General features: G+C 43.8%; 1 protein-coding gene across 1 annotated transcript in view; it reads right to left on the bottom strand.

Annotated features, from left to right (window-relative positions):
- Positions 1-22,426, bottom strand: part of PLXDC2 (plexin domain containing 2) — a 344,440-nt gene that overhangs the window by 190,133 nt on the left and 131,881 nt on the right. Inside the window, exon 2 of the mRNA XM_084859023.1 lies at positions 5,670-5,881. Within this exon, the coding sequence (XP_084715149.1) occupies positions 5,670-5,881 (212 nt within the window). The remainder of the gene's footprint in view (positions 1-5,669; positions 5,882-22,426) is intronic.

The raw sequence follows: 22,426 nt of genomic DNA, 5'->3' as shown, positions 1-22,426 counted from the left end.
GCTATGTTTGGGTTTTGAGATAGCTATGTTTTCTTTCTTTCTTTCTTTCTTTCTTTCTATCTTTCTTTCTTTCTTTCTTTCTTTCTTTCTATCCCACCTTTCTTCCATCATGGAACTCAACACCGCTACATGTGGTTCCCAGATAGTCTCCCCTCCAAACACTGCCCAGACCCAAAACTGCTTATCTTCAGCAAGGTGGCTGCCTCATGTGCCTTCAGACTATGCCCTGTTTTGGTAGTGTATCCAAGTATGTTGCATTATATTGATGGAAAATGTTGGATCTTACTGAATTTCACCTGATAAGAACATAATTAAATATGAATTAGAGGCTATAATCTTAAATGTGAATTTCACAATGTGGGAAAGAAGTGCAGCTAAAATCAATGTGCTTTTGCAGAACTTCTAATAAGCTTATTCTGATAAGATGCAGGAGAAATGCTGGCTATTATACACATCTACTTCTACTATTAATATTTGTTATGGGACTCCTAATGTATGAGGGATGGACTACCATGGGTGTTATAAGGATTTAAAATGGAAACCAGTCAAGCATAGGGGATGAGTGAGTTCCTTTATTCTGCAGTTAAGCCTTTAGAAAAGAAGCAGTAGCAGGGAGGAAGCTGGATTTAACCAACCAAACACAAAGCGCATCACTGCATAGCCTCACTTGACAGCAAGGGTGTCAACTTGTGGCCCTCCAAATGTTTTAATCAATAGCTTCCATCACTCCTGACCACTGGATATGATGGCTAGGGCTGATGGGAGTTGGCGGCAAAGCATCAGGAGGGCCAGAAGTTGCCCACCCCTGTTTTGCAGCAATATGACTCAGGGACACCTTGAAAGGTTACAGAAATTGGTGAGTTCAGAGCTGTACCCAGTTGGGTGTCTACACATTTACCCACAAAGCACAAGAATCAGACTGGATTTTTTTTAACCACATGGATATATGGGTGTAAAAACAAAGAGAGAGTGGCTCTCACAAATTATAGGGAACATCATGTTTTTATATATATGCAAGCTAAAATGTGGCCTCCAGATATTTCGGCTTAGAACTCTCATCGGCTCTAGTCAGCATGGCCAATGGTGAGGGATCATGGGAGCTGTAGGCCAAAACATCTGGAAGGCTACATCTGGAAGTTGCCCACTCTGAGCTAGGATAAGGCATTTGATGAGTCAGAAAATATTTGGTCAACTGACCAGTCAAATATAGTAAAATAAATGTTTAAAAGGTAAAAAAGGTAAAGGTGTCCCCAACCAGTCGTGTCCGACTCTAGGGTGCGGTGCTCATCCCTGTTTCTAAGCCGAAGAGCCAGCGCTGTCCGAAGACGCTTCCGTGGTCATGTGGCCGGCATGACTGAACACCGAGGTGCACGGAACGCTGTTACCTTTCCCGCCGAGGCAGTGCCTATTTATCTACTTGCAATTTCTTGCTTTCGAACTGCTAGATTGGCAGAAGCTGGGACTGAAGACGGGAGCTCACTCTGTCACGCAGCACTCGGGCCTCGAACTGCTGACCTGTCGACCTTCCAGTCTGCAGTTCAGCGTCTTAACCACTAAGCCACCGCGGCCCTCAAAATAAACGTTTACATCACTTTAATTACCACGGGAGGAGTAAATCCAATTTGATCAAAACACGGTTTTAAACGGCCCTTGTATTCCTGTCCTCATCTGGAGATACTTACACTTATAGCAGGTGTCCAGAAGGAGAAGTTTTGTTATGCTGCTAAGTTTGCCCCCTGACTGCTAAAGGGCCAGAGGAAAAGCATCCCTCACTCCTGCCCTTGCTAACAAAGGACACCATAATGAAAACCTTTAAAAATTAAGTTGCCACCAACATATTGGTCCAGACTCAGGACAGGCAAAAGGAAGGACTTTCTCCACACTGCACAGAATGTGGTGATGGAAACCAACTTTAAAAGGGGATAAGACAAATTCATGGAGGATAAGGCTAACAATGGCTATAAGTCATGACAGTTATGTGCTACCTCCAGGAAAGGCGGCAGCATACTTCTGAGTACCAGGTGCTTGGGAACAACAGCAGGAGTGGGTTATTGGGAGGGTTCTGCCCTCAAAGACAGCCTAAAATAATTTTAAATAAAAATAAATTGGCCTGCTTCTGGGCTTCCCATGAGCATCTGGTTGGCCACTGTGAAAAGCAGGATAGACTGGTCTTATCCAGGAAGGTTCTTCTGTTCTTATGACAATATCCAACCCGTCAATTGACCAGCGTGCCAACCCTAACACAGGCACGTATGTGCTATTCCTGTAATGTTAAGGCAGATTTGGGAAAACATATACGGACATAAGAAGCTGCCTTACACTGAGTCAGACCATTGGTCCATCTAGCCCAGTATTGTGGACCCTGACTGGCAGTGGCTCTCCAGGGTTTCAGGCAGGAGTTTTTTCAGCACTACCTGGAGATTCCAGGCAATGAACCTGGGACATTTCTGCGTACAAAGCAGGTGCTCTGAGCCATGGCCCCACTTGAGGGAAAGGAAGAGTCTTTGCCATGCACATCAGTTTGTTGCACACTCCTGCCCAGCAGCATCATATTATATATGTTAAAAACAATCCAGTTTTTAATAGAGTTCAGAACACTTGGTAAAGTGAAGCAAGACACACTGCATTGACTCCAGATGAGTCATGAAAAGTTCAGCTACAAATACTTGTTTGTAGTTCTGCCTGTGATTTCCTTCCACATTATTTCCTTCCAAACAATCAGGAGAAAGTACTGTGTGAAATATGTGGAAGAAATTGCATTAAGGAACTAGATGCAAGAAAAGCCTCTGCCTTACCTATCAGGCCAAGCATGACATTTAATCAACTATTATCTAATGGCACACATGGAATTAGTGTCTTTATCCAACATACTATGAAAATTGGCACCATGGAAGAGGGAAAACCGAAAGGATAACAAGTGCCGTGGTCAATTTATTTGTTGTCTGGAGTGGGTGGCAAGGAATGGTAAATATTATCACCATCACAGGAAGAAATGCATTCTATCCTAATATTATTCATGTTTTCTTTTCAGTACTTTGAAAGAGTCACTGTGGATTTGAAGCCAGAGGAACTGCATTCAAACCTCATCTCAGTTGAAAGACTGGAGAGCTGTGGATTCTGTCTTGTTATCAGGGCTGGTGTCAAGGGTCGGCATGGTGGGCACTTGCTGAGGGCTACACTCCAGCAGGGGGCCCACTGACAGGAGCCCCTCCCCTTCACCACTGCAAACTGCTTGTTCACCTGCCTCTCACTCTGGTCCAGACAACGGTAGTAGTGAGAAGGACAAATAAATAGGAGATGCCACTGCCTGCTTTCTCACTGTTTCTCTGCCTGGCAAGCAAGCGGATGATAGCAATGATGAGAAAAAGGAGGAGAAAGAGCAGCAACTGGTGAAAAGGTAGACTTGAGGGAGCGGGCCTCAAAAACCCTGGATCCAGCACTGTTTGTTATCCTCAGTTACCTATCTGTAAATTGGGTAAAAGGGTGACCTCTCAAACAGGGTTGTTAGAAAGTCAAACAAGATAAAGGCTGAAGGGAAAAACACACACATTGTCAAACCTCCCCGATTAGGACAAAACAAAGACAATTTGTTAATTATTGATGTTCCAAAGTAGTCAGATCAAAAGACAAGCAGGGAGCAATCCTTGTATACCTGATATATGGATACATTTGTTTTATAGAGAAGATTGCCAAGGAAACAAAAAGAGATGGTTATTCTTTGGTCCCAAGCAGCATTCATTAATGAAACTAACATGGAAGGCTCAACTAGTCCATACATATGCCTGAGAATTATTTCAGTCTGTAGGCAAATCCCGTCACTAGTGTTCTGAGAAAACAGTAATTTGAAACTGTAAATATCTCTCTCTGCCAGCTAAAACTTCTCATATGAAATTGCCATGATTTAGATCCAGTGAGATGAACTGGTTTGTATTTTTGTTCCTGTTTCCATCTATAAAACACATAATTGTGCCTTAGGGGTTGAGATGAGATCCTTCCTCTCCTAGCAACTGCTTGCACATCTTAAATACATTCAGGGAAGGCTGGCTGAAATGGAGACTGACAACTCTGTGTCATGGAGACAGATACAAACCCGTGTTACTAATAAGATCAGCACTGAAGGCAGAAGTTGGGGTGACTGTGAACATGAAACTCCAGACCTGCCACATGCTATCATGCTTCTTACGTTGTATAGCTTCTTTGTATTTTGTGCATTTAGCATTGTCCTTGGTGACATCCAGGTTCTTGCAACATGCTCTATGTGGGGTTGCCATTGAAGGGTGTTCAGAAACGATTCTGCCTACCCACTGAGGCTGTTGGGGAAAGGTCTGCTCTGCATCCCACCAGTCTGAAGTACAGCCGGTGAGTATGAGAGAGAGAGCCTTCTTGGTTGTGCCACAGAGACCCTGGAACTCCCTTCCTCGAGAGATCCTACAAGCTCCTTCCATGCCAGCCTTCAGGAAGCTGGTAAAGAATGTCTTATTCTGATGGGTCTTTTGTCTTGGATTATTTGTCCTCCCACCTCCATTTGACTGCTGTTTGGTCTGGGTTTGACTGTACTTTTCTTTTTGCTTTTCTGCTGCTTAATTCTTTATTACATTTCATGTTATTTTAAAATTTGTATTTTACTTTACTGTCTGCTGCTTTAGGCCAGAAGGCAGCCTATGTATTTAATATAAAAGACCAATGCTGTAATCCTATTCCCACTTAGTTGGGAGTAAGCCCCCTCGAACACAATGGAACTTACTTCTGAGTAGATATGTAGAGAATTGCACTACAAATAAATATATGGCTGTCTTAATCATGAATCAATTCTATGATGAAAAATCTATTACTTCTGTGAAGACAAATATATTACAATCTATCACTTAGTAAAGGTCTTTATATCCTGCCTTTTAGAGAATAACCCTCACAAGCTTGCTTACTACAACGAATAAATACAATATAGCAAAAAATCAAAACATAAAAACAAACCAGTAAATTAACAACTACAACAACATCTAAGATACGATGCCAGCATAAAACCATCAATAAAAGGCTGAGGATAAAACACATTTTAAAAATCCGCTTAAAAGCCACTGATGAGGCGGCCATGTGCAGATGGGGTGGAGGGAACCACTGAAAAGGCCCTTTCCTTTGTTCCCAGCAAATCTGATGGTTCTTAGAGCCTCCTCCAGCTGAACTTTCCCCTCCCCCACAGGGAAAATATCACCAACCACCCTGAGGGAAGGATTCCAGAAGAGAGACAGGCTAAGACTACTTCAGAGCCTGCTCCAACTGGACTTTCCCTCCCCTCTTTCACCAGTAACTCTCCTGTGGAGTTGCAGATCCTTAAGAATCATTATATTTTAATAACGCTTATTGAGCGGTTATTCATGTATCTTTATGCTAACTGTAAGCTACCTTGGATGGATTTGTATCCTGAAAGCTGGGATATAAATAATTATAATAAATAATAATAACAACAACAAAAACAACTTCTACTACTACCACCACCGCAGGCCAGAAATGTGGATGATTTCAGGGCCCAGGCAGTTCATATCAGTGTAGGCCATATCTCCCGAATGGATCTCTTGGCTTAAAAAAATATGCACGGATGGTGACAAGATTTCATATCCCAATACACAGCATGGCCAACTTAAGTTGACACAATGAAGAGAATAGCCCTCTACCTCAATCTGTGTAGCGTTGTCATGCGTGTCGTCAAGCAGCAAGTCCGTGAAGCCTCCAGGTTCTGAGGAGTCCTGCCCCATGCTGGCTCTGTTGGTGTCCACTGATTTGAGAGACTCTGAATGCCGTTTCCATCTGTGGCTATATCTGTAGGAATCCACTCGCACATTCTCCTCCACTCGAGGGAAGCTCTGGACTGTTTCATAAAATGCACCTATTTGACAAAGAAATAAGAAAGTTAAAGAGTTGTTAACCGAGGTGAAAGCAACACTTTTGGGGGGTTATTTATTATTTATAAGTTCACCATTCTTTGAATCCTGTTCAAGAAGGGCAAGAATTCACATAGAGGCACTTTAACATAACATGTTTGAAACATACATTTATTCCAACAAAGAAATATTGTGATGCATGTATTTTAATATGAACTGGTCATTATTATTTCAGGAAATTTAGCACTATTCAACAGTCCCTTCCCTTTAGGAGACAAAAAGTTGGAGGGCTGGTAAAAACCAAGCACTGTCAGTTTTGAGGTAAAACCGAAGCCAAATTTGTGAAGATGGTCGCTAGCTTAGATTACTGATTTTTTAAAAAATGTTTAGGGTAGAATGCAGCTGCAGCTCTAATTTTTACACAAAACCCCTCACTCTCTTCCAACTGCCTAACCCTGCTCCCCTTCCTCCCTGGTAACCAGCCAACACTCACTCCCATTCTACCCTCTTCCTCCAGCAGGATCATTTTGAGCATGCCCAGGGACAGAACTTATGAACTGCCATAGGATAAATTGGGCCAGAGGGGGGCGGGGGAAAGGAATATCACATTTTTAATAAAACCTACAAACATAATATGCCACTATGAGGAACAACAGCATGTACTAGACCTTCCCCCTGACCTGACACAACAAACCATTTCCCAAAAGATGCTGCAGAAATTGAAAAATCAGCCAATAAAATTTAGCCCAGTAAAGTCTATGAAAAAGAAAACAGACAACACCTGCTAAGCTGCTGGAGGTCTTGCATCAAACATCTATAAATAATTCACTCCCTTTCTATCTCAAAATTGGCACGGATCATCCTTAAATGGACCTCTCCTACATTGCCAAGTTTCAGATCAATCTGTCAAGCCACTTTCTGAATATAAGCCATAGACTCTGTTTTGTTGTTTATTCGGTCAGTCGCTTCCGACTCTTCGTGATTTCATGGACCAGCCCACGCCAGAGCTTCCTGTCGGCCGTTGCCACCCCCAGCTCCCCCAAGGTTGAGTCCGTCACCTCCAGAATATCATCCATCCATCTTGCCCTTGATTGGCCCCTCTTCCTTTTGCCTTCCACTTGCCCTAGCATCAGCATCTTCTCCAGGGTATCCTGTCTTCTCATTATGTGGCCAAAGTACTTCAGTTTTGCCTTGAATATCATTCCCTCCAGTGAGCAGTCTGGCTTTATTTCCTGGAGTATGGACTGGTTTGATCTTCTTGCAGTCCAAGGCACTCTCAGAACTTTCCTCCAGCACCACAGTTCAAAAGCATCTATCTTCCTTCGCTCAGCCTTCCTTATGGTCCAGCTCTCGCAGCCATAGGTTACTACGGGGAATACCATTGCTTGAACTATGCGGACCTTTGTTGTCAGTGTGATGTCTCTGCTCTTCACTATTTTATCAAGATTTGTCATTGCTCTCCTCCGAAGAAGTAAACGTCTTCTGATTTCCTGGCTGCAGTCAGCGTCTGCAGTAATCTTTGTGCCTAGAAAGACAAAGTCTGTCACTGCCTCCACATTTTCTCCCTCTATTTCCCAGTTATCAATCAAGCAGGTTGTCATAATCTTGGGTTTTTTTAGGTTTAACTGCAACCCAGCTTTTGCACTTTCTTCTTTCACCTTCGTCATGAGGTTCCTCAGCTCCTCTTCGCTTTCAGCCATCAAAGTGGTATCATCTGCATATCTGAGATTGTTAATGTTTCTTCCAGCAATTTTAACTCCAGCCTTGGCTTCATCAAGCCCAGCACGTCGCATGATGTGTTCTGCGTACAGGTTGAATAGGTAGGTGAGAGTATACAACCCTGCCATACTCCTTTCCCAATCTTAAACCAGTCCGTTGTTCCGTGGTCTGTTCTTACCATTGCTACTTGGTCATTATACAGATTCCTCAGGAGGCAGACAAGATGACTTGGTATCCCCATACCACCAAGAACTTGCCACAATTTGTGATGATCCACACAGTCAGAGGCTTTAGAATAGTCAATAAAACAGAAATCGATGTTTTTCTGAAACTCCCTGGCTTTCTCCATTATCCAGCGGGTATTGGCAATTTAGTCTCTAGTTCCTCTGCCTTTTCTAAACCCAGCTTGTACAGCTGGCAATTCTCGTTCCATGAACTGCTGGAGTCTACCTTGCAAGATCTTGAGCATTACCTTACTGGCATGTGAAATAAGTGCCACTGTTCGATAGTTTGAACATTCTTTGGTGCTTCCCTTTTTTGGTATGGGGATATAGGTTGATTTTTTCCAATCTGTTGGCCATTCTTGTGTTTTCCAAATTTGCTGACATATGGCATGCATCACCTTGACAGCATCATCTTGCAAGATTTTAAACAGTTCAGCTGGGATACCATCATCTCCTCCTGCCTTGTTATTAGCAATGCTTCTTAAGGCCCATTCCACCTCACTCTTCAGGATGTCTGGCTCTAGCTCACTGACCACACCATCAAATCTATCCCCGATATTATTATCCTTCCTATACAGATCTTCCATATATTCTTGCCACCTTTTCTTGATCTCTTCTGCTTCTGTTAGGTCCTTGCCATCTTTGTTTTTGATCATACCCATTTTTGCCTGGAATTTACCTCCGATGTTTCTAATTTTCTGGAAGAGGTCTCTTGTCCTTCCTATTCTATTATCTTCTTCTGCTTCCGCACATTGCTTGTTTAAAAATAATTCCTGATCTCTTCTGGCTAACCTCTGGAATTTTGCATTTAATTGGCATATCTTCCCTTACCACTGCTGCCTTTTGCTTTCCTTCTTTCTTGGGCTGCTTCCAGTGTCTCAGCAGACAGCCATCTTGCCTTCTTGGTTTTTTCTTTGGGTCGTTTTTTGTTGCCGCCTCCTGAACAATGTTGCAAACTTCTGTCCATAGTTCTTCTGGGACCCTATCTACTAAATCTAGTCCCTTAAATCTATTCTTCACCTCCACTGCATATTCATGAGGAATATTCGTGAGCTCATACTTAAATGATCTCTGGGTCTTCCCTATTCTCTTTAGTCTGATTCTAAATTGTGCAATAAGAAGTTCGTGATCTGAACTACAATCAGCTCCAGGTCTTGTTTTTACCAACTGCATAGATGTCCGCCACCTTTGGTTACAAAGGATGTAGTCAATCTGATTTCGGTGTCGACCATCTGGTGAAGTCCATGTATAAAGTCGTCTCTTAGGTTGTTGGAAGAGAGTGTTTGTTATGCACACTGAGTTGCTTTGGCAAAATTCTGTCAGCCTATGTCCCACTTCATTTTGTTCTCCCAGACCATGCTTGCCTGTAATTCCAGGTGTCGTTTGACTACCCACCTTAGCATTCCAGTCGCCTGTAATGAAAATAACATCTTCTTTTGGCGTACTATCCAGTAGGTGCTGCAGATCCTCATAGAACTGATCTACTTCTGCTTCTTCAGCATCTGTGGTTGGGGCGTATATTTGGATCACTGTGATGTTAAATGGCTTACCCTGAATTCGAACTGAGATCATTCTGCCATTTTTTGGATTGTATCCAAGCACTGCTTTAGCCACTTTATTATTAATTATGAAGGCTACTCCATTTCTTCTGTGGTCCTCTTGTCCACAGTAGTAGATCTGGTGGTCATTTGATGTGAAGTGGCCCATTCCAGTCCATTTCAGTTCACTGACACCCAAAATGTCTATATTTAATCTTGACATCTCCCCAATAACCACATCTAATTTGCCCTGGCTCATAGATCTTACATTCCAGGTTCCTATAGCGTGTTGATCTTTAGAACATCGGATTCGTTGTTCACCACCAGCACCATCGGCTGCTAGCTGTCCTTTCAGCTTTGAGCTAGCTGCCTCATCACATCTGGGGCTAGTTGAACTTATCCTCTGTTCCTCCCCAGTAGCATTTTGACCATCTTCTGACCTGGGAGTCCCATCTGCCGATGGTATACCGACATATCTCTGGTTGTCCTGATCCATTTAGCTTTCACGGCAAGAATACTGGGGTGGGTTGCCGTTTCCTTCCCCAGGGATCGTATTTAGTCTGACCTCTCTGCCATGACCTTCCCGTCTTGGGTGTCCCTTCACGGTTTAGCTCATGACGACATTGAGGTGCTCAAGCTCCAGCACCACCACAAGGTAACGATCACTTTTGCTACTGGCCCCGATTTCTGGTTATAATGGCAGAACATGATTCATCTAAGTCATCCTTAAAATGGGGAACAACTGTGGCCCTATAAATAACAGGTAGAAACCTTGCTTTTTTCGATAACAGTCTGCAGAGCTATGCTACACAAGGTTCTTACTATCTTAAGGTCTGACCAACCAATAAGAGAAAGGTGCCATCTTTTAGGTCAAGACCTCTATCCTTCATTTTAAACTTCCAAACAGCAAGAATTTATATCAGGTCTAACTTTGCCATCATGTTTACAAACATGCACAATAGATCTGCGTCCTGTTGTTGGAAGGGCTCCATTCATGGGAGTTGCATCTGCCCGATTTGGGGGGAATTCAGCAGGGTCCCCCAATCCTTTGTAGAGCATTTACAGGGGACTACTGAAAGGAAGGAGTGGGAGGAGTCTGCTTTTGCCAACCCAGTTGCACGTGCCTAAATCTAGGTCTAACCCAATATCTTTATTCTGAAGTTACCTAGCTTCAACCACTAACATTGAATGCCATTCTGCAGCTACAGCTGGTATTAATCTGCTAACAGACATCTCTTCCTAATATAACTATTCCTAGGACTAATTCCTAGCACCTAATTTGAGTACAGGGGACCTTTCGGAGGTCAGTTTCATAAATATATTCATAACAGGGCTTGCGGTGTTGCCTGCCCCTCACAACAATATTCAGCAAGGCTAAAATAGGCAGCAGCAGATAGGCAGCAGCAGATTAATTAAAGCCAGTGGTAGATAACCTTGATTAGATAAATACATGTGTCTTTGTTCTAGTGGCCTGTCTGCATGACAAGTTCACATTGGGAGAATAATGTGATTTGGAGGCATGGAGTTTGCAAAGACATCTTTGAAAATAGTTTTTGACTTATATTACCTAACATAACATGTCTTATTTATTTTATTTATTTATTACATTTCTATCACATATACATGCTACAAATGACAATTAAGTCCAGGACTCAGATACCGTTTTTTAGAATAAGCCTTGATCTCTTCTCTGGCTCAGAGGAGGACTCAGGTGGGGGAAGAGGCTAAAACACATTTTAGTGTTTTAGTCTCCAGTAACCCATCATCTTCTGCTCTGGGACCTTCCAGGCCAGAGGCCATGGCTTTACCAGACTCCCTGGACTCAGGGAGCATTCCTCTGATGCAGTCTTCACTGCCTCCACACTGTAGGAGCCAGAAGCTGAGAATCAGACAAAAGCCTTTAAGAAATAGACAGCTGTTTAGAGGGGTCGGAGGTAACAGCAGTTCAGCCTTCATAAACCTCAGAAGGCCTCTCCATGTTGCTGAAACAATAGCTCTTCCTGAGTAAGTTCTAGCCCATAACTGCCACAGTGTTCTGTTCAAGGTCCTCACCGATGCCTTGCCATTCTGCTTTGCTGGACTTGCCCATGTCTTACTCTTCTAGTAAGGGCAGCTGCTTCCGATCAGCTCTCCTGGGAACCGTGAGCTAAACTAGGCAGGACAAGATTCTAGACCAGAGGTGAGCATTCATTCATTCATTCATTCATTCATTCATTCTATTTATCGCCCATCTGGCTGGTCACCCAGCCACTCTGGGTGATGTACAACAATAAAAACAGTTCATACAATAAAATTCAACATTAAAAACATCATATTTCTAAAATTACCCTAGCCCACCCCAAATGCCTGCCTGAACATCCACGTTTTTAATACGTGGCGGAAGCTCATTAAAGAGGGGACATGGCGGGGTTCCCTAGGGAGGGAGTTCCACAGAGTGTGGGCCACCACAGAGAAGGCCCTCTCCCTTGTCCTCACCAGCCTAGCTGTCCTGGCTGATGGGACAGAGAGAAGGCCATCCGAGGCTGGTCTTGTTGAGCAGCATCTGTGGTGTTGCTGGAGGCGCTCCTTGAGATAGGCTGGGTCGGAACCATATAGGGTTTTAAAGGTCAAAACCAACACCTTGAATTTGGTCCGGAAAACAAATGGTAGCCAGTGCAGCTCCTTCAGCACTGGAGTGATGTGACCTCGCCGACGGCTGCCTTTAATCAGGCGAGCCGCTGCGTTCTGTACCAGCTGCAGCTTCCGAACAGTCTTCAAGTGTAACCCCACGTAGAGTGCATTACAGTAGTCTAAACGAGAGGAGACCAGGGCATGTACTACCAATAGGAGCAGATGGTCGAGAAGGTAGGGGCGCAGCCGCCGTATCAGATGGAGTTGGTATAGCGCTGTACGGCTCACAGCTGACACCTGAGCCTCCATGGACAGCTGGGAGTCTAAGATGACTCCCAAGCTGCAAACCTGGTCTTTCAAGGGTAGCCGTACCCCATTCAGCACCAGGTCAGCATCCCCCAACCTCCTCTTGTCTCCCACCAAAAGTATCTTGGTCTTGTCAGGGTTCAGTTTCAGCTTGTTCCTCCCCATCCAGCCACTCACCATCTCGACATTTAGACAGGGATTCTATGGCCAACCTTGGTGAAGATTTGAACGAGAGGTAGAGCTGCGTGTCATCTGCATACTGATGACACCGCACCCCAAATCTCCTGATGATAGCCCCCAGCGGCTTCACATAGATGTTAAATAGCATCGGGGAGAGGATGGAACCCTGTGGCACCCCGCAAGTGAGCGGCCATGGGTCCGAAATCTCCTTTCCCAGTGCTACCCTCTGGTACCTGCCGGAAAGGAAGGACCGGAACCACCGCAATACTGTGTCTCCAATGCCCAACCCCTCCAGGCGGTCCAGGAGGTTACCGTGGTCAACGGTATCAAAAGCCACTGAGAGGTCGAGGAGAACAAGGAAGGAGCATTCGCCCCTATCCAGAGCCCTCCTCATATCATCCACCAAGGCGACCAAGGCCGTTTCTGTCCCATGCCCAGGCCTGAAGCCCGACTGAAATGGATCTAGATAATCAGCTTCTTCCAAGTGTGCCTTCAGCTGCGTCGCCACCACCATATAAGGTCCGTCTCTGTTTTTTTTCCTAGCTCCTCATAAACCTCTGTATAGCCTATGTGAAACTGAGCCCACACTGCTTCTGGCCTCAAGTTCATATTCAAACACTGATGCAGTCTTAATGTCCCTGTTGAATCCTTAATGGACATAATTGGACCGTATAGGGTTTTCTGAGAGAAGAACATAGTCCTAGATCTATGGATCTACTTTTGGTAGGATATAGTTGTAGCTATTATAATTTTCAACAAGATAATGCTCCCGAGGGTGCCTGTATACCTTTGCACTGAAATGTGGTATGGCACTGAAATAATAGCAAGCTTGCATGCTTGGTCACGTAAAACTGATGGCTGTTTCCTCTATTTCCAATGTTCAGGCTGCAAGCGCTGTTGCTTGTGTAGCCAAAATGGCACCACCCCGGCACAAGAGGGAGGTATCAGCTGGCTTGGGGGAAGCAAGGCAGGCAGAAATACAAAACATATTTAGGAAAAAAACAAAACCTAAAGGGGAAAAGCAGCCCAAAATGAAGACTGAGCATGTTTAGTGACCACAGATGCTGACTGACTGATGTGGGGCTGGGGGAAATCGTGGGGCTGGGATGGAATAGCTGAAATCACAGTGCAATGTTTTGTTGCAGGTCCCAATTTTAACACATATTTTTGGACAGAGAGCTTAAGCTGTTGGGCAGTATAGAAATATAATCGATGGAATGAAACGATATGGGCCAAATCAAAGTTGGCAATGAAAAATCCTTTCAGAACAATTCCTGTTCAAGGAAGTGTACCATTTCTGTGAGGATGACACAAATATCCATAGTTATTTGCTCCTGCTGCAAAAATGTCACATGAGCTGTTGTGAGTAAGTGTCCTGAATAGGTAGCAGGTCTGAAAATATTACTGCTGGATCTGCAAAAAAAGGCAGCAAATGGATGCACAGGGCAATGCACTATCAAGCTGACAGGGCAATGCAATACACAACCATGATTCCCAGTTGCATTCAACTCTTTAGAAAGATGTTTGTGGTTTGGCATGGGGACCACAATGCACAGATATGCCTGTTGCAGTTAAATACTACACAAATGATGTGCAACATTATTCAGATCCACACTGTAGAAAGAGTGTATCTGCTTTTGTGCACAAGTGTCCTGACAACAGTGCCAGTTTGTGGGAAGGGGGAAACAACCACAGTAATAAAGGGATAGATTTTTAACATCCTAGATTTTCCACTATTAACTTGCTCTCTTTCTTCAATGAGAATGGCACTAATGACCTCTGCTGATAGAAAGACATTAGACTCGCCGGGAATTTTACAAAGGACTTGACTGGTATCAGCAGAGATCTCGGAGTTTGCACTCAATTAGCACAGCAATGTCATTCAGTTCAGCTGGAAAACAAGCCAGATATTGTAAGGGCGTCCAACAAATAACTCAATCATAAGAGAACATACACAGATTAGTACTAACTTGTCTAGCAACTTATGTGGACAGGCTACAACAACCTTTCAAGCCTATGCATTAGAAGCACAATGCCAAATGCACATGGGTTTTGCCGTTTATAAATCCCTTCACTCACTGCCATACAGGAGGAAACCTAGCGTGAAGCTTTCTACAGCAAAGATTTCATAGCCCTGTTTTGGAAGAAGCAAGATTAGCAGCAAGGGGGTTTATAATGAACACATAATTAAGCCTGCGTTTTGCTCTAATGATTTGAGCAGTTGTCCTTGAGGTCTGCATAAAATTAGGAGCAAAAGTCATTAGGCTGGCAATCTTATTCCCCGCTTATGTTGAATTTAAATTTGAGATTGCGGCTCTACCTCTGAGAAAGGTGGAGAGAGGGGAAGAAGGGGAAGGGGGAAGCGGTGCTCTTGACAAGCTCTTACTACTCTGAGATCAGTTGGAATTAATGAATGGTTTGTTGGCTGCATTCAGGGCCACTTGTGGTTGCTGTTGATCAATCCAGCCCTCTCCAGTCAGTGCAATCAACGAGAAGCACTGCAGCAGGAATGTGTGCATTATAATTCACTCAGCCCAGACAGGTTTAAAAAAGAATACTTTAGTGGCAGCAGGGGGAAGGAAAGAAACTTCTATTAAAGAAAGATAATAGCCACCAGCTAGGTCTTATTCTGCCTCGGAGGCATCTGGGCCAAGCTGCTTCCTATAAAAAGAGAGACTAGAAAACACACTCAAATGTCAAAGGAAAATAAAGAATCCCATTCCATTTTACTAGATTCCATCAAAAACAGATTCTTAATTTGTTTCCCAGAGCTACCTGTACCAAAGCCATTTGCACGTAAGGTAAACTCATCCAGTTAGGATATACATGTGGAAAAACTGTAGGGTTAGATCCAGGCTTCGTCATTCTTCAGAGTATGACCCATTGATTTCAAGGAGTTTATTCCAAGTATGACTAACCCTGGATCCAATCCATTATCCTTAAAGGTGTACACAGGGCTGAGTACAGCAGGGAGAGCATTAAATATGAACATAATGCCAAGTCAGGCCATCATTCCATCTAGCCCAGTATTGTCTTCTCCAACCTTCCCCAACTGAGTGCCCTCCAGATATGTTGGACTACAACTCCCATCATATCCAGCCAGCATAGTCATTGGTCATGCTTGCTGGGGATGATAGGCACCACAAACCAAATCGTTTGGAGAGCACCAAGTTGGGGAAAGCTGTCCTACTCAGACCAGCAGCAGTTCCCAGGGGCTCAGGCAGAGATCTTTCTCATCACCTATGACTTGATCCTTTAAATATTTTTGCTTTTAAAATACTAAAGTTGGTGGGAATTGAACCTTTGACCTTTGGCATGAAAAACGTGCTCTGCCACTGAATGGTGGCTGCAGAGTTTCAATGCGCAATGTGGATAAATGGCACAACTGTCTTATTTTGCCACATGTACATCTCTCGGAAGCTACAGTGTGCTTTCAATTCTCTTGGGCTATGTATAGCAGGGGGCACCATGGCACTCATGGGGACCTTCAGTGGCACCTGCAAAGCTCTCCACTCCTTGCCCCCTTCAACAATTTATTTTTAATATTAAAAAACCTTGAGAAACATTAGAAAGCTGGGTTCTCCTTCCTGGTCCTGAACCTGTTGCTGATCAGCTGTTCAGCAGGCAGGAGGAGAAGGAAAGACTTGTTTCTTCACCCCACCCAATCTTCTTCTATCCACACAGACTTTTCCCTTTGCTCTTTCTCTATCTCTCCGCTCCCGGCCTCTAGCCTTGCTATTTCTCTCTAGCCAGTTTCTTTCCTTGCTATTTTTCTCCCTTTCCCATCCCTAGCCTTCTTCTTTCTTTCCCTTTATAGCCTGTAACCTTGCACTTTCTCTCCCACTCACCCCTTTGTCTTGCTGTTTCTCTCCCAGCCTCTACCCCTCACATTCTCTCTCCACTTTACCCCGTAGCCTTTAGCCTCGCTCTTTCCCTCCCCTTCACACTTTTGCCTTGCTATTTCCCCCTCCCTCCCAGCCTCTAGCCTCACTATTTCTTCCCCCCATACACACCTCTTTTGACTAGCCAGGCCCCCACAGCAGCCATTATTTGACTAGCCACATCCTCCATGGGAGCCATTTTGTGGTGGTGCCCACAGCAGTTTTTCAAATTCCCAAATGTGCCCACGGGTCTAAAAAGGTTGGGGACCCCTGGAGTATTGTGTATTGAAAGCCAGCATCATCTAATGGTCTTTGTGTGAGATTATTGGTATTATAAGCGAATGGGTGGTGGGTGTAATTTTTGTATATGAGAAAAATACAAATACAAATATGAACCATTCAGTACTTAAGAAGAAAGTATTGGCAGACAAGTTTGCTTAATTCCTAGAAACACAAACCAACCATTTGTTCTGGGACAGCTACTCTTGTTTTTAAATGGCTGCCCTTTGTAAGTAGTGCTTGGAGACACAATACACATTAAAGGACTGTAATAAAACTAACAATGTACATAAGCCAAGTATATAGCTCCAAGGGACAGCACAGTTACAAGGTTTACCTTTACTAAGTTTGTTCTCAAATAAAAGAAACTGCTCTTAGCAAAAAGAAATCCTGAATAAGGTGGAGAACTGACACAGTTTTTACACAGGAGCTCCTGAGCAATTTTTGTATGGTGATAAAAAACAAATGACTGTTCTTTGGGAAAGAGAAATGCTCAAGAGTGTATTGCTAAAGGTTGTAACATATTAACAAAATATGGTTAATGAAAAGTAGGGGTTGATCCAGCCTTCAGGCCAATTTATGGACTAGCCCTGTGCACACACACTGCCTCCTCCCTGTCACTCCTCCTGTTGCTCTATCCAATTTCCCCACTCACTTCTGGTTTAGTGGGAAACCATACGCATCTGAATACAAAGCTATAGTTTATGGAAACTACTGATTGCCATTCAGATGTAATGTTGAACTATGTTGTTGTTGTTGTTGTTTATTCGGTCAGTCGCTTCCGACTCTTCGTGATTTCATGGACCAGACCACGCCACAGCTTCCTGTCGGCCGTCGCCACCCCCAGCTCCCCCAAGGTCGAGTCCGTCACCTCCAGAATATCATCCATCCACCTTGCCCTTGGTCGGCCCCTCTTCCTTTTGCCTTCCACTTTCCCTAACATCAGCATCTTCTCCAGGGTATCCTGTCTTCTCATTATGTGGCCAAAGTACTTCAGTTTTGCCTTGAATATCATTCCCTCCAGTGAGCAGTCAGGCTTTATTTCCTGGAGTATGGACTGGTTTGATCTTCTTGCAGTCCAAGGCACTCTCAGAATTTTCCTCCAGCACCACAATTCAAATGTTGAACTATAGTTTGCCATTAAATCAGAAGTGTGAGAGAGAAGAAGACAATGTGCCTGAGGTGAGGAGGGAGTGTGCCACCCACTCACAATGGGTTCCTTCAATGTAACAGAAGCAGACATCTGCTTGCACAATGGGACTTCCCCTCCTCTTTTCCCCCCTGCACGTCCCATGCGCCCCCCCCCAGGTATGCTCTGGAGGGTCTCTCAACCCTTTGGAGTAGGTTTGGGAGGTATGCAGGAGCCTCAGGAGGGAGAGGGAACTGGTCCCACCAGCAGTGTTCATTTAACTGGCAGACCAACATAGTTGGGTATAAGTCACAGCAACAAACCAGGGTTTGGTGATACATCTGCACTGAGCTACATGTGCACGCAAAAAACTGTACAAAAACATATATTACATACCAAATTCTACAACAGGTATGTATTAGGTAAATTACACCTATTTATTCTTAGTGATAATAACATGCATTTATTTTCCATTCTGAGTTTTCATGAGGCATGGCCTACACACTTCCAAGCTGATGTTAGAAGAAAGGGGAGACTGCCATAATGCTGAATTATTCACCCGTTACCAGACAGCAGAGCCATGAATGTGCAGAGCTGTGGCTAAAATAAGCAGTCTCCTACACCGATTTGCTTCTTTGGGAGCACTGAAGCATACTTGGATTCTGAAGAGGGCCATGATCCAACCCTCAAAGAAAACCAGGAGGCACGGATTGGGTGCATTTTCTTCAGAATGCAGACCCATGGACTTCCTCCAGTATCCTTCCTCCTGAGCTTGATTCAGTTTGGACATTTATCAAAATAGGGATCAGTGCAAATTCACTATACAGGCTCACTACTCAAGATATGCAGCATATGGGCAGTATCCAATACTACCACTGTGTCTCTGCCTGTTCCGTTGCACCTGTGGGACCAAACGCCAGTGCAAGAGGAATTTGTGCTTCCAAAAGCAACCCTGAAAATGAGCGGAAATGGTCATTTCTGGAATGGGATGGCATGCCCCATTCTGGAAACAAGTGTTTTCATTTGTTTCCAATTATTTCAGGGACCACTAGCTTCCTGCTGTACTAGCGGTAGGTTCAGCTAGCATGCAGGCAGCACTGGATTCTGCCCTTTGTTTGTTTCTCAGAATTTAGTTATACCACAGCTATAGTTCACGATTGAACATATCTATGCAAAGTTAAGCAATTTTAAGAACCACCGGTTTCTATTGGAATGCAGTTTAGACCCAGTCCCTACATCAGCCTTCCCCAACCTGGTGCCCTCCAGATGTGTTGGACTGCATCTCCCATAATTACCAGCCATTGCCCATGTTGGCTGGGAATTATGGGAATTGCAGTCTAGCACATCTGGAGGATACCAGATTGGGGAAGGCTGCCCTAAGCAGCAGAACTGGAGATGTTGAAGCATGGCTAGGCCATGCACACACAGGTTGGGGCACCCATATAGCTACTTCCTAGGCCAGCATTGTCCCAGTCTGGAGGCCAGCCATGTGGGAAAGTTACCACAAGTCCCAAGCAGATGGTAGGCTCATTTCAAATGTTATCAGAACAGGTATAGGAGCAGTCACACCATAGTATTTCCCACCCCACTGCTGGAAATATAATGACCAGATAACAGATGGGCCGTGGAAGTAGCAGGAAGCCATTAGCCAGGCAAGCCATTAAGCAAACACCTGGTCACTCTAGAAATATTTATAAGACTAATTTATGTTTAACGTAAAGAGAACATATCAATTCTAGGATTAGTTTTGGATTATGCTACCTAGGAAAGATGGGGAAATACCCTCTCTGGGCAACTAACAATAAAATTATAGAGCCAACCTACCTCACAGGGTTGTTGTTGTGACGATAAAATGGAGAGGAGGATTATGTACGCTGCCTTGGGTTTCTTAAAAGAGGGAAAATGCTGGGATATAAATGTAATAAATAAATAAATAAAATTAAAACAGTTACATGAAAAAGGTAAAACCATAAAACCTAAACATGGCACAAAAAAGCAGGAGAATAAAACCATTATAACAAAATTAATATACAAAACAGTATCAATGGACTGCTTCCCAAATCTTTGTTTTTAGAATCGTTTACGATTTAAGAAAAAGTGGAACCAGCTAATCCTCCATTTAAATGCAAATTCTCATTCTCTTCTTGAGGATTTTCCAAAGAATGCTAACTCCGCCTTATTTAAACACATTGGACATATACTTAGAAGGATTTTTTTCCAGTCAATTACTGGATTATAAATACTTCTGCAAGATCAAGCATCTACATTTCACAGAGCATCTATAATACAGGCATGTCGGTTCTTCTCCTGCTTGGAAGCCAGCCTGCTTTGGGTTTCTCAAGGCTGTCACAAAACAATGCCACCCATGAAGAGAGAAAAACTTGTTTTTTGGCTCAGTTTTAGAACAAGTGGTAGTCTTTTATATGTAAGAGCATTTCATTTTGTTAAGGGAAGTGACAGATGTCTAATTTTAAAAGCCTATTGCCACTAATTAGACAGTTTACACAGGTGCTACAATTCAAAGTAAGAGAATGATTCTGATTATATTTTCCACAACCAGGTTAGACTTCTTTAAATGTAACTGAGATGAAGGCAAAGAAATGTGTTTTTCATCAAACGTATCTTTGTGTAATCATGCATCAGTGCCACACAGCGGATCTGTGTTAAACTTATTACCACAGTTCGAGTGCACAGCATAACAATCTGGTATCCCTCCCTGTTTTAATTTTGCCAACAGGTCTAATGAAGACAATCAGCATTATCAATTCAGAAGGAACATAAAGGCTAATCAATCCAAACATGTATGTTATAAGGCAGGTCAATAAACTTTCTCTTTTGTGGCTCTTAGATCCAGTCGAAGACATTTTGCTGAGAACAAAATACCCCTCGCATTTCACATACATAAACTGACCTAGGACAACCTCCTCCACCACACCAGAGGCCACCAAGCTAGCTTTAGGGGCCCAGGACAGGCTGCATATCACACACAGCTCTCTCCTCCAACACCTCACTCTTACTCCCTGCTCTCTATCATCTGAGGCAGCTGCCTCACTTTACCTAATGGCAGGGCTGGCTCTGGCCAGAGCTACTGAATGCTCTTCCTCAAGAAGCTCATTCATCTTCTCCCCTGGCCTCCTTTTGGAAGGCAGTGAAGATATACGTATTCTGCCTGGCATTTGGAAACTGAGGTTGGTTTACTGTAAAGTCAGACGATTGGTCTATCTGGCTCAAAATCATCTACAGGAAGTCCAGAGGTCCAAAATGGCTCACAGTTCTCCAGAACCTGCCCACCCTTGGTCTACACACAAGCTACCAGCAGAATTCCAGACCTTCAGATGGGATCCAGCCCTACCTGGATATGCTAGGGATTGAACCAGGAACCTTCAGCATACAAAACATGGGCTCTGCTGCTGTGCTATGGCCTCCAGAGATGGCCTCTTGATTGTGTAAAATAATAACAAGCAATGTTTGGCCATATAGATATGCCTGACAGTTAGAGAAACCCTTGGAATAGCGGTGTCAAACTAATGCCAATAACAAAGACAATGGCAAAATGAAGATGCCTTTAAAACAGGCCTGCAGAACTTGACCTTATAAGTGTGTAACTCATCAAGCCAAACACAAGACTATACTATGGCCCATTAGGTGCTTGATAACACCTGCCCTTATTGTTTTTTCAGTTCTAGGCAGGCATAACAAACTGGACATTATGAGTCCCACGTAGTTTCTGGACATGGCTGGTGGGCTGTGCTAGGCATTATGGGTCATACAGTACATAGGAATATAGAAGCTGCCTTATTATGAGTGAGACCACTGGTCCACCTAGCTCAGTATGGTCTCTCTAGGTTTTAGATACAAGTCTTTAGCAGCCTACCTGGAGATGTCAAGGACTGAATCTGGGGCCTTCTACATGCAAAGCATGTGCTCTTCCAGCAAGCTCCACCCCTCCTTCCCTGATGTACATTGTCCAGGTGAGTTAAAACCTAGCTGCTGCTGCTAGTTAATCTATCTGCATGTAAGGATATACGACCAGGATTTACCCTGTCTGTGTCTCCCAAATGCAAGTGAAAGCTTGTACATTCCCAAGCTTGCAACCTTGTCCTCAGGAGGAAAAAATGTATTTGAAAAATGCGTACATTAGAAAAATATGCATGAAAAAATTAACACTAAAAAGTGCACACAAACACGCTGTAATCCATGGGACAAGATTGCGTACTTTCGAATGTGTACCGTAGTACACACTCAACTACTTTGCGGTTTTCATAGGGGGAAAAAGCTCCCAATCTGATATGGACACAAGTCAGACCAAGCTTCAAGGTGGAACTCGGAAAACTTTGACGAGCTCAAGTTTTGCTGCTTCCCACATCCCTACTGGCATGACTTGCACAAAAGCTTCCTGCTAGTAATATCCTAGGAACTAGAGATCAAATCACCAAAATTTGCTGGATCTTGGAGAAAGCAAGAGAATTCCAGAAAAATGTCTATTTCTGCTTCATTGACTATGCTAAAGCCTTTGATTGTGTGGATCACAACAAACTGTGGCAAATTCTTAAAGACACGGGAGTACCAGACCACCTTACCTGTCTCCTGAGAAACCTGTACGAGGGCCAAGAAGCAACAGCAAGAACCAGACATGGAACAACCGAGTGGTTCAAAATTGGGAGAGGAGTACAACAAGGCTGTA

This window comes from Heloderma suspectum, chromosome 5 (genome assembly GCF_057233095.1).
Source record: "Heloderma suspectum isolate Gila_16-S chromosome 5, 16-S_ref, whole genome shotgun sequence".
In the NCBI taxonomy this organism is placed as follows: Eukaryota; Metazoa; Chordata; class Lepidosauria; order Squamata; family Helodermatidae; genus Heloderma; species Heloderma suspectum.
This window is presented reverse-complemented; position numbering and strand designations above follow the sequence as displayed.